At 34.8% G+C, this 13,068-nt stretch overlaps 1 protein-coding gene across 1 annotated transcript in view; it reads left to right on the top strand.

Moving 5' to 3' along the window:
- The window catches only part of BRCA2 (BRCA2 DNA repair associated), an 87,364-nt gene that overhangs the window by 24,113 nt on the left and 50,183 nt on the right, over positions 1 to 13,068 (top strand). Inside the window, exon 12 of the mRNA XM_037134509.2 lies at positions 1,556 to 1,651. Coding sequence (XP_036990404.2) covers positions 1,556 to 1,651 — 96 coding nt within the window. The remainder of the gene's footprint in view (positions 1 to 1,555; positions 1,652 to 13,068) is intronic.

Below are 13,068 nucleotides of genomic sequence, written 5' to 3' on the forward strand. Positions count from 1 at the left end.
CTCCTGGGTCTCTCATAGTGCCCATGCCAGAGCAAGCTGTGGCCTTGAACCATTGCCTGGACTCTGCCTGTAGCTGCCAACACTGAAGCAGGTTGCACAGTGAGGGGTAGAAGGGAAAGATTGGTTTCTAGTTATAGGTGTTGGCTTGCTTTTTTTAAATCTAGAGAGTGTTCTAAAATCAGTTATCCTTAGTAGACAGTATTCTGGTCTTAGTGCCATTTGGACTATATTTTAACTTCTCTTTAAATTATATCTAGCAACTTCATTTAACTACTAGGACAATTAGATTGGATTTTTTTCTGTTAGTATCTCTGATTAGGAGTAATAATAAATGATTGAATCTCTTGATCACTTACAATTAAAGTAAATCCCAGAACTAACTTCCTAGTGTTTAAGTGGCTGATTTTCAATAACTAGCTCCTTTTAAAAAAACTGTAGACTCAGAATAGTTATCACTTGCCCAGTCCCTTCATAATACAGAGAACAACACTGAAGCCAGTCAGTTCATTCTTCCCCTTGGTGCTTTCTGACCCTAATTTATCCTGGGGGATATAGATTTTGCCTAATCAGGTGTTATCCAGGCCTCCTTCTATACCAAGTTTATGTTATGGGCAGAGTGGTAAGTTTAGGATGCTTACCTTAAACTATTGCTCTTGTCTAGTGCAGAATGCTGAACTGCAGATGCTTAAAGATATTCGTAATTCTTTTATGGAAAATAATGGCTTTATTTATAGGAACCCATTTCATTTAGTTCTTGTATATAATGAAGTGAATTGACCTTCTGCTTAGAAGAAAAACATCTTTTAATTAATGTTCTCAACAGCATCATTGTTTAATATCCCTCACCTCTATCATACATTTACATGTAAGTTTATAGAGCTAAATCAGCTTCTGGTTACTTGACTAGTACAGGCCCTTGTTAAACAATTAAATCATGTTATAATCTAACACTTAGTAAAGCCTTGCATGGACATTTTTACTTATTAAATACTACAAATTCACTCCTTTTAATAAAGCATCAAAAAACAAAGCATCTGTTATCACATATCGGTATGACATGGAAATGCTAACTAGGACCATGGTTTAATTTTACTCTCATCCTTTGTAGAATTTTTAAATAAGAAGTAGTACTTCTATTAAAATTTGACTATACTTTTGGTAATTTAAAAAATCTTTTCTCCTACTCACTGACTATAATTCAATGACATATACAATAAATTCCATCTTGAGTTTCATGAAAAAAAAATAGTTTATTTGAAGAAATTTTGTTTTACCTTATTTCTGGCAAACCTAGGGTTACATTCAGTGTGAGTTTATTAAAAAGTAGCTTATCGGTGGTATCCGGTAATGTCTGTTTATCCCTAGACCCAATTAAATACAGGCATTTTAAATGGTTAAAAATTAAATTGATACTGAAAAATGAATATTCTCCTTCAAAAAAGAATGGTTGCTATTTAAACTATTATTATATGCTGAACATATTGTAGTTTTAAAAAAGGGACTATAGGCTTGTTTATTGTTTGCTTTAAAAGTCTGTATGGAAATTTCTTTTTAGGAGAACCCCCAATCAAAAGAAACTTGTTAAATGAATTTGACAGAATAATAGAAAATCAAGAAAAATCCTTAAAGGCTTCAAAAAGCACTCCAGATGGTAAAATATGCTTTTTATCCATATTTTCCCCCTCTATAAGTACTATCCATAATATTCTTAAAGTTATTTTTTCAGCTCTTTTAAGTATATAGATAATTGGGCAAGACTTTATAGTTTGATTTGTTAAGCTTAAGTCTTACTTTATGTATATAAGCTTCTCCATAATATCTGGTATGATACAGAGGTTCTTTGTAATTAGGAAATGTGCAGTTATTATAAAATAATGCCTTTCTAAATTAAAAAGCTATAAGAATGTATTAAGAACTTAGTCTAAAAATTTGAAGCTTAGGTTCTGGAATTCGATCAAGCTTTTGGAACTCACCATGCCACCAAAATCACTCTCTTCTAAGTCGCATGGTGATCTCTCTGTTGGCAAATCCAGTGGGCATTTGTATCCTCATTCAACTCCATATTTCAGCCATATTCAACATGGTTGATGAGTCACTTGTGAGACCACCACTCTCTTAGTTCTCTTCTTACATAGTCACTTCTCAGTCGTCTTTGTTGATTCTTCCCTATTCTTTCCTTACTCTAAACATAGGTGTACCCCAGGACTCTATCCTTGGATCTCTTCTCTGCCTATACTTCAGTGACTACCAAGATAGTATCTACAGCCTTTAACTTGTTCTGAAACTCCAAGCTTATTTATTCATTTGCCAGTTTGACACTTTTCTACTGGTATTGCTAATGTGCAACTCTGTATGACCAGTGCTGAACTCATGATTCCATTCCTGCCCCAGACCTGCTCTTTCTGTTGTCTTTCCTTTCTCATTGCCATTCTGTCCCCTGATCACATCAAAGCCTTGATGTCATCAGAACCCTTGTTTCTTCATACTTCACACCCAACCAATCAGTAAGTCCTATAGGTCCTGCCTTCAAAGTATAACAAGAATCTGATCATTTCTTCTCATTTCTACCCCTTTATCCAAGCCACTGTCATAGCTTCTAATCCATCTCCGTTTTGGGGAGACATTCCCTTTCTTCCAGGCTAGTTGCCACATAAGCAGCCAGAATCACTCTTATAATAGAGAAGTCAAATCCTACTTAAAACTCACTGTAGCTTCCTATCTCATTTAGGCTAAAACTTGAAGTTCTTAACATGAATCACTTGAAAATAAATAATACATATGTAACTGTTCACTTGGCTCCTGGTCTGGGAAGGAAGAACTGTTACAGTAAACAAGAAATGTATTAAATTGTGGAGGGTTAGTTCTGAAACACATGGGATAAATCCCACAAGAGGCAGGAACACTTTGGAATTTTCTAACTCATGCCTAATTTAATGATAGAGATGTGAAAGTTACCTTAAAAACAAACTGTTTTGAATGTCCAGAAAGCTATTATTTCTGTTCTTTAATGGGTATCAAACTTTAGTCTGCACAAGAATTCTGAATGGAGTTAGAAACTAAAACCATAATTACTATTCTTTATGAGAAGTATAAATAATATCTAGGATAGTTTTTACCATACTGAATTATTACTTGATAAATTGTCTTTCAAACCTGTGTAAGTTGTGACTTTACTCTCTAGGTATTGAAAGAATGGTGTTAGATAGCATGCATATAGGCAACTCTTTGTCCTTCTAAAACCATTGTCCTGTGGGAAGTAAATGGAAGAACATGTATGTAATTTTAACGATGATGTTATTGCATAAAGTATTACTATAATTCTTTTGGGGATTTATCTTAAGTTAGTATACAGTATTTATTTGATCATCCCATCTTCCTTTTTTTTTAAATGATGTTTTTCTCAGCATGATCTTCATAATTTGCAAGTGAATGATTGTTTTCCTTAAAATATTTTATTATGAACATTTTACACACAAAAAAGTTGAGAGAATACCCATATAGCCACTATATTCAACAGTGTTACTATTTTGCTATATTTGTTTCATCTGATCACATATAATATGTGGACATAAATAGTAATAGATTTATGGGGATAATATATGTATGTTTGCTAAAACATTTTCAGTGTTATTTTTAGACATGACATTTCAAATGGTATAACCACAGAGCCATTATCCCTGATATAATCTAATCTCAATAGTCTTCTTACTTTTTCATGTTTAATTTTTATGACAGTAGCACTTTTAAATGACCAAGCCAGTTGTTTTGTAGACTGTCCCACATTCTGGATTTGTTTGTTTCCTTGTAATATCATTTAACTTTTTGTTCTAATCCTTATTTGGATCAAAAACTTAATCAGGATTAGGTTATGTGTTTTTGGCAAGAATGCCTCATAGAAGTTCTGTGTACATGCATTGCATCATACCAGGGCCACATCATTTCAAATGACTTGATTACTTTGTTAAGATGATAACCACCAGATTACACCATTAAAAGGATTTATTATCCCATTTGCAGTTTTGCAAGTACTATATTTTGCCATGTTTAATGCACTCCCATGTATATGGTACATCCATGTTTTTGGCCCAAACTTTAAGGGAAAAATTTTGTTTTAATTTTTTAAGTAATTTTTATGTAGAAACAAAACCAATTATTGTATTCCAGGGTATTATTTTGCATATGGATATTGTTATTGCTTTCTGGAATTACAGTCCTAATGGATAAGCATAAATAAAAGTGTTAAAATTTTTATGTAGATATAGAATTAGTACTACCCATATAATGTGCATCCTTACTTTTCTCTAATATATTTGGACAAAAAAGTGCACGCATTATACATAGCAAAATATAGTAATCTGTGGGATGATCCTTTGGTCCTGTGAGAATATCCAGTTTACCAAACTGTCTTTCATTCACAATTTTAACATTCATTGATGATTTTTACTTGAATCAACTATTTAATTGGATTTTGGAAAATAGCAATTTTCAAATTATGTTAATTCCTTTTACATTTAGTTGCTGGAATTCTTTAGCAAGGAAGAGCTTTTCCTTAACAATTTGGGATGAACTATAGTTCTTCCTAAATAGGCAGGTTAAAATCTTAAATTTTTCCATTTAACTACCAGTTTTTCAGATTAAAGGAGTAGTTGCTGTAATAATCACTACTAATGGTATAAATGAATTTTTCCTCTGTTGAATAAAATTGGTTTTTTAGATTTCTATTTATAATACATGTATAGAGTTTAAAAGTAAAATGTATTATATATACATAATGTGCATTTTCACACAAACAAAAATTCTTTTTTATTTTAAATCTTCCCAAATTTAAAACTGGAAATCTCTTTAAAGTATTTCCAGGTGGTTGTTTACTGTTTTTTAACATGTCTTGATCAACCTTTGGGCACTTATGTGCTTTTTTATCATAAAAAGATTTCCTAGGATGTCCTTGTAATTCCCTGCTATAGTCCTAAAATCACCATTTTTCCAATGATCCTTTCCGTGGTTAATAGCTTTTAAAACACCAGCATTGGGGTTCTGCCTATTCTCATTGTGCATGTTACTGTTTTTTATGCTGCAATAATAAGAGCACCGTAGTTACTTATCCTGCAGTGGTGGTTCTCAAAATTTTTTATCTGAAGACCTTTTTATAATCTTTTCTTTAAGTATATTATATTAATTATGTTATTACACTTGTCCCAAATTTTTCTTCTACTCCCCTCCACCAGGTACCCCCCTTCCCTCCAGCATACCCTCCTTAGTGTATGTCTGCGGGGCATGCATTTAAGTTCTTTAGCTTTTCATTTCCTATGCTATTCTTAACATCCTCATCTATTTTGTACCTACCAATTATATTTCTTTTTTTTCTGTTTAATTTATTTTTTTATGGTTTTTTACTTTTTATTCTTTTTCATTTTTATGCTAGTTTATTCTGTGGGAATCACTGTTAATTTTATCTAACAGAAAATACATTTAACAATGATGATGTAAAATGTTTATTTTTTGTGTTTTGGGCTTCAGTGAATTTTTTTATTTTTCTATTTTGTTCAAGCACTGTTCTCTCAACTATCCTCCCCATACTCCCCCACCCCTCCCACCCCTACATCCTACTCTCAATCCTATCCAAATTTGACTTTGTCCATGGGTCCTTTTGTTACTGGATGACCCTTTCCCTTCTTTCTCCTGTAATCCCCCTCCCTCTCCCCTCGGTTTTACTATCAGTTTGTTCCTTATTTCAGTGTCTCTGATTATATTTTGTTCACTTGTTTGTTTTGTTGATTCACTTATAGGTCAGATCATACTGTATTTGTCTTTTACCATTTGGTTTATTTCACTTAGCAGAATGCCAGTTTCATCCATGCTGTTGCAAATGGTAGAAGCTCCATTTTTCTTTCTGCTGCGTAGTATTCCATCATGTAAATGTACCACATATTTTGATCCACTCATTTACTGACCAGCCCTTAGGTTACTTCCAGCACTTAGCTATTGTAAATTGTGCTGCTATGAACATTGGGGTGCATAGGTTCTTTTGAATTGGTGTTTCAGGATTCTTAGGGTATAGTCCCAGCAATGGAATTGCCAGGTCAAAAGCCAGTTCCATTTTTAGTTTCCTGAGGAAATTCCATACTGTTTTCCACAGTGGCTGCACCAGTCTGCATTTGCATCAACAATGTACTAGGGTTCCCTTTTCTGCACAACCTCACCAGCAGTGTTGTTAGTTGATTTGGTTATGATGGCCATTCTGACCAATTTGGAGTGGTATTGCACTGTGGTTTTAATTTGCATCTATCTTATGGCTAGTGATACAGAGCATCTTTTCATATGTCTCTGGTCCCTCTGTATGTCCTCCTTGGAGAAGTGTCTGTTTAAGTATTTTGCCCATTTTTTAATTGGGTTGTTTATCTTCCTGGACTGGAGTTGCAAGATTTCTTTCTGTATTTTGGAGATCAAACCCGTGTCTGAGGTATCATTGGCGAATATGTTTTCCCATACAGTTGGTTTCCTTTTCATTTTTGCTGATGTTTTCTTTAGCTGTGCAGAAGGTTTTTATTTTTATGAGATCCATTTGTTTATTCTTTCCTTTATGTCCTTTGCTCAAGGGGACATGTCGGTAAGTATTGCTATGAGGAATGTCTGAGATTTTTTTCTCTATGTTCCCTTCTAGGACCTTTATGGTGTTTGGACTTGTATATAAGTCTTTTATCCATCTTGAGTTGATTTTTGTGTATGGTGTAAGTTGGTGGTTGAGTTTCATTTTTTTTGCATGTTTTTTTCATTTTGGGGAGCTTTACAGATCTCCCAACAACATTGGATGAGGAGGGTATTTTTACTACATTTTACGCTCCTGCCCCCTTTGTTGTATACTAATTGACAGTAAAGACTGCAGTTTATTTCTGGGGTCTCTTGTTCCATTGGTCTATGTGTCTGTTCTTATGCCAGCCAGAGTGTTTTGATTACTGTGGCCTTGTAATATACTTTGATGTCAGGTACTTTGTTCTGCTTTCTCAAAATTGCTGCAGCTATTTGGGGTCATTTATGGTTCCATATAAATTATTGAAATGTTTGTTCTGTATCTGTCAAATATATCACTGATATTCTAATAGGTATTGCATCAAACCTATAAATTGCTTTGGGTAGTATGGACATTTCGATGATGTTAATTGTTCCAATCCATGACTTAATTGTTCCAATCCAATACATGCTTCAGTTTGTGTCTTCCTTAATGTCTTCAGCGTTGTGTAGTTTTCTGAGTACAGGTCTTTTACATTTTTGGTTAGGGTTATTCCTAAGTATTTTTCTTGTTGCTATATCAAATGAGTTTTTTTTCTCCTGATGTCCGTTTCTGATATTTCATTGTTGGTGCACAAAAGTGCCTTTGATTTCTGAATATTGACTTTGTATTCTGCTGTTTTGCCAGATTCACTTATTAGATTGAGTACTTTTTTGGTGCAATCTATAGGATTTTCTATGTACACTATCATGTCATATGCAAATAATGACAGTTTTGCTTCCTCCTTTCCAATTTGGATGCCTTTTATTTCTTTTTCTTGTCTGATTGTTGTGGCTAGGACTTCCAGTGCTATATTGAATACAGGTGGTGAAGGCAGACATCTTGTTTTATCTTAGTGGGAAACTTTTTAGTTTTTGCCCATTGAGTATGATGTTGGCTATAGATTTATTCTTCATTATGTTAAGGTATGCTCCCTGTACTCCCACATTGCTGAGTGTTTTTATTATAAATGGGAGCTGTTCCGTATCAAATGCTTTTTCCTCATCTATTGATATGATCATGAGATTTTTGTGTTTCCTTTTGTTTATGTGATATGTTTATTGATTTGCAAATATTATACCATTCTTGCATCCCTGGCATGAATCCCAGTTGATCATGTTATATGATCTTTTTAATATATATCTGGATGAAGTTTGCCAATATTTTATTGAGGATTTTAGCATCTATGTACATCAGCAATATTTGCCTATAGTTTTTTTTTTCTTTGATGTGTCTTTATCTGGTTTCGGGATTAGGATGATGCTGGTTTCATAAAGTGAGTTTTGGAGTCTTCCCTCTTCTTGGATTTTTAGAATAGTCTGTGAAGTCTGTTAGGTCTTCCTTAAATGTTTTGTAAAATTCTTCTCTGAAACCGTCCAGTCCATGGCTTTTGTGTACCGGGAATTTTTGATTACTGCTTCAAATTCGCCAGCTGTTATTGGTCTGTTTAGGCTTATGCTTCTTCATTCAGCTTTGGAATATGACATTTTTCTCTAAATTTCCATTTCAGCCAGGTTTTCAAATTTCTTGGCATATAGTTCTTCGTAGTAATTTTTTACAATCCTTTGTATTTCTGTGGTATCAGTTGTAATCTCTTCTCTTTCATTTTTGATTGTGCTTATTTGGGTCTGCTCTCTTTTTCTTGATGAGTCTACTTAAAGGCTTGTCGATTTTGTTTTTTCTTTTCAAAAACCAGTTCCTGGATTTAATGATCCTTAGAATTATTCTTTTAGTCTTTATCTTGTTAAATCCTACTCTGATCTTGATTGTTTCCTTCCTTCTTGCTCTGGGCTTTGTTTGTTGTTGTGCCTCCAGTTCTTGTAGATGTAAATTTAGGTTGTTTATTTGAACTGTTTCTATCTTTTTTAGGTAGGCCTGTATCACTATGAACTTGCATCTCAGAACTACCTTTGCTGTGTCCCATAAAGTTCAGACTGTTGCAAGTTCATTTTCACTTGTTTCCAGAAACTTTCTGATTTATTCCTTGATCTCATTCTTGCCCCATTCATTGTTTAATAGCATGCTATTCAGTCTCCATGAGTTTGAGTGTTTTTGATTTTTTTCCTTGAGATTGTTTTCTAGTTTCAGGCCCTTGTAGTCAGAGAAAAGTCCTTGATGTGATTTCAATCATCTTGAATTTACTGAGGCTTGCTTTATGTCCTATCATGTGGTATATCTTTGAAAATATTCTATATGCATTTGAAAAGAATGTGTATTTTGCTTCTTTGGAATGAAAGGTTCTATTTATATATCAGTTAAGTCCCTTTGATCAGCCTTGTCCAAAGCCTCAATATTCTCGATGACATTTTGTTTGGAAGATGTATCCATTTTTGACAGTGGGGTATTAAAATCCCCTAGTATATATGTGTTGCTGTCTATATCTCTCTTGCAGTTCTCCATGATTTTCTATGTATATTTGGGTGCTCCTGTGTTGAGTTCATGTATATTTATAATGCTAATATCTTCTTCATGCATTCTCCCCTTGAGTATTGTGCTTCTGGGTCTCTTTTTATGGCCTTTGTTTTGAAGTCTAATTGTCTGATAACGAGTATTGCGACCCTGGCTTTTTTATATTATGTATTTGCTTAGAGTAGTTTTTTCCAACCCTTCATTTTCAGTCTGTGCAGGTCTTTTGTTCTGAGTGGGGTCTCTTATAGGCAGCATTTGTGTGGTCATGATTGCTTATCCATTCATTTACCCTGTGTCTTTTGATTGGAACATTTGATCTATTTACTTTTAAGGTTATTATTGATAGGTACTTACTCACTGCCGTTTTACTCCCTTTGTATCTGTGTCCCTCTGTCTTTCACTCTTTTTCTTCATCTTTGTTAAGCAGTCCCTTTACCATATCTTGTAGTACTGGTTTGAGCCTTGTTTTTCTGGGAAACTCCTTATTTTTCCTTTCATTTTAATTGAGAGCCTTGCTGGGTAGAATGGTCTTGATTGCAGGCCTTTGGTTTTCATTACTTGGAATATTTCTTAACATTCCCTCCTGGCTTGAAGCATTTCCATTGAAAAGTCAGCTGTGAGCCTAATTGGAGGGTCCCTTGTATGTTACTTCTTATTTCTCCCTTGCTGCCTTTAAGTTCTCTTTTTGTCTTTTGCCATTTTAATTATGATATATCTTGGAGTGGGCCTCTCTGGGTTCCTCTTGATTGGGACCCTCTCTGCTTCCTGGATTTGTGTGAGTTTCTCTGTCATCAAATTAGGGAAGTTTTCCATCATTACTTTTTCAAACAGGTTTTCTATCCCTTGCTGTTCTTCTTCTCTTGCTCCTCTTCTTCTCTCTCCTTCTGGTATTGCTATCATACGGATATTATTAGGTTTCATGTTGTCCTGCATTTCCATTAATCCTCTTCATTCTTTCTGAGCCCCTTTTTCTTTTCTTGCTCTTTCTGGGAGTATTTTTCTACAATGTCCTCCAGCTCACTGGTTGATCTTCTACTTCATCTAGCCTGCTTTCAATTCCTTTTACTGTGGTCTGCAATTCAAAAATTGTAATTTTCATTTCCTCTTGGCTTTTGTTGATAGTTTCTATGTCCTTTTTCAGAGGTGTGTTTTGCTGTAAGTTCCTTCTGTCTTCCCTATAGATTTTGGTAATTCGCACTGAGCTTGTGCAGCTTCCTTATAATCATTGTTTTGAACTCAGTACCTGATAGTTGACTTGCCTCTATTTCATTTAGCACTCTTCTGAGAATTCCTCCTTTCTTTTCATTTGGGTTTTTTTCTTTGTCTTCCCATTATTTATGATTCTCTTCTTGTTTGTCTCTGCTACTTAAATTGATCTGTTTTGATTACCTGAGTTCATGATGTAAACTTCTGTGGTGGGCAACCTGTGAGATTCAGTGGTGCAGACCCCTTGATCTCCTGAATTTGATGCTCTTAGAGTGCTCTTTATGCCATTTATGTTGCCTCTCTGAATGTAATTGGATTTTTATTGTTATTGGGTCATTCTTTGGTGGGTTCTTTCCTCCGGCTGATTGACTATCACTCTAGCACCATGTCTTTTATTCTGTTGTGTAGGTACAGTCAGTTAGTGCTGAACATTATTCTTCTGTCCATCTCAGGTTTAAGGCTTCTGTCTCGCTATTGTTCAGTTGTTTGTTCTGGGTGATTTCTCCACAATTTACCTGTAATTCCTGATTGGTTCTGGGACGAGGTTAGTGTGGCTTACGTTACTCCTCCACCATCTTGCCTCTGTTCCCAGTTCTGCTTCTTAATCTCTGTACCATTTCCCCCAGTCTCCTCCTTCAGCCTCCCCTCTGATATCCCTCCATATGACCTCCATGACTGTGATTCTGTTCCTGTTGTAATTGTTTGCTTAGTTTGTTTTTGTTTTTTATTGAGTTGTAAATAGTTGTTAGTTTTTTGTTATTTTACTCTTCATTGTTTTGATCCTCTATTTTTTTAGATAAGTCCTTTTAACATTTCATATAGGGGCTTGATTGATGATGAACTCCTTTAGTTTTACCTATTCTGGCAAACACTTTATCTGCTCTTCTAATCAAAATCATCGTTTTCCTGGATAGAGTAATCTTGGTCTAGGTCCTTGCTTTTCATCACTTTGGATACTTCTTGCCAGTTCCTTCTTGCTGGCAAGGTTTTTTTGAGAAATCAGCTGACAGTCTTATGGGAACTCCTTTGTAAGTAATTCTCTTCTTTTTCCTTGGTGCTTATAAGATTCTCTCATTATCTTTAACATTTGGCATTTTAATTATGCTATCTCTTGGTGTGGTCCTCTTTGGGCCCAACTCATTTGTGTGTCTGTGTGCTTCCTGGATGTGTATGTTTAATTCCTTCGCCAGATTAGGGAACTTCTCTTTCATTATTTCTTCCAGTAAGTATTCAGTTTCTTGATGTTCCTCTTTTCCTTTTGGCATCCCTATGATTCAGATGTTGGCAGTTTTAGAAATGTATCAGAGTCTTATCCTCTCCTCATTTTTCTGAATTCTTGTTTCTTCATTCTGTACTAGTTGACTGTTTATTTCTTCCTTTCTTCCAGGGTTCCAAATTGTTGAATTGAACCCTGGCTTCCTTTCCTTTACTGTTGGTCTCCTATGTAATTTTTTATGATTATTATAATAACTTGATTGGTGAAAAAGAATGTCACAATGGCACAATGCACTTAGGTACAATCTCTAAAGTGCTCAAATTTCTGGCCTTCATTATTTACACATTTACAATTATTTTTATTGATTATGCTATTATAGTTTTCCCAATTTTTCCCTTTTTATCCTTCCTCCATCCCACCCCCAACCCTCCAGCATTCCCCTCCTTAGTTCATATCTGTGGGTTGTACATAGAAGTTCTTCGAATCCTCTGTTTCCTGTACCATTTTTATCTCTCTCTATCTACTTTATGCCTCCTAACTATGCTTCTTCTTCCCTATATCTTTCCCCCACTATTCTTCCCTTCCATTCTCCACTGAAATCCCTCCATGTGATCTCCATTTCTGTGATTCTGTTCCTGTTCCATTGTTTCCTTAGTTTTTGTTTTCATTGTTTTTCTTTTAGGTTCATTTGTTGATAGTTGTGAGTTTGTTGTCATTTTACTGTTCATAGTTTTTATCTTCTTTTTCTTAAATAAGTCCCTTTAACATTTCATGTAAAAGGGCTTGGTGATGATGAACTCCTTTAACTTGACCTTATCTGGGAAGCACTTTATCTGTCCTTCCATTTTAAATGAAAGCTTTGCTGGATAGGGTAATTTTTGATGTAGGTCCTTGCCTTTCATGACTTGGAATACTTCTTTCCAGCCTCTTCTTGCCTGTAAGGTTTCTTTTGAGAAATCAGCTGATAGCCTTATGGGAACTTGTTTGTAGGTAACTGTCTCCTTTCCTCTTGCTTCTTTTAGGATTTCCTCTTTATCTTTAATCTGGGTAACTTAATGATGGATGTGCCTTGGTGTGTTCCTCCTTGGGTCCAACTTCCTTGGGACTCTCTGAGCTTCCTGGACTTCCCGGAAGTGTATTTTCTTCAGCAGATTAAGGAAGTTTTTCTTTATCATTTCTTCAAATCAGTTTTCAGTTTCTTACTGTTGTTCTTCTCCTTCGGCACTCCTATTATTTGGATATTGGACTGTTTCATGGTTTGTAAAACTCTTTTTACTTTTTTGACTTCTTGTTTCTTCGTTCTGTTTCTGTTGGATGTTTCTTTCTTCCTTTTGTTCCAAATCATTGCTTTGAGTCCTGGTTTTCTTCCTGTCTCTGTTGGTTTCCTGAATATTTTTTTTATTTCATTTTGGGCATATTTCATTTGTTCTTTCATTTTTTGACCAAGCTCAATCAGTTCTGTGAGCATTTT

Source organism: Artibeus jamaicensis, unplaced genomic scaffold (genome assembly GCF_021234435.1).
Source record: "Artibeus jamaicensis isolate MK-2021 breed Jamaican fruit bat unplaced genomic scaffold, CSHL_Jam_final contig_2002, whole genome shotgun sequence".
Classification (NCBI taxonomy): domain Eukaryota; kingdom Metazoa; phylum Chordata; class Mammalia; order Chiroptera; family Phyllostomidae; genus Artibeus; species Artibeus jamaicensis.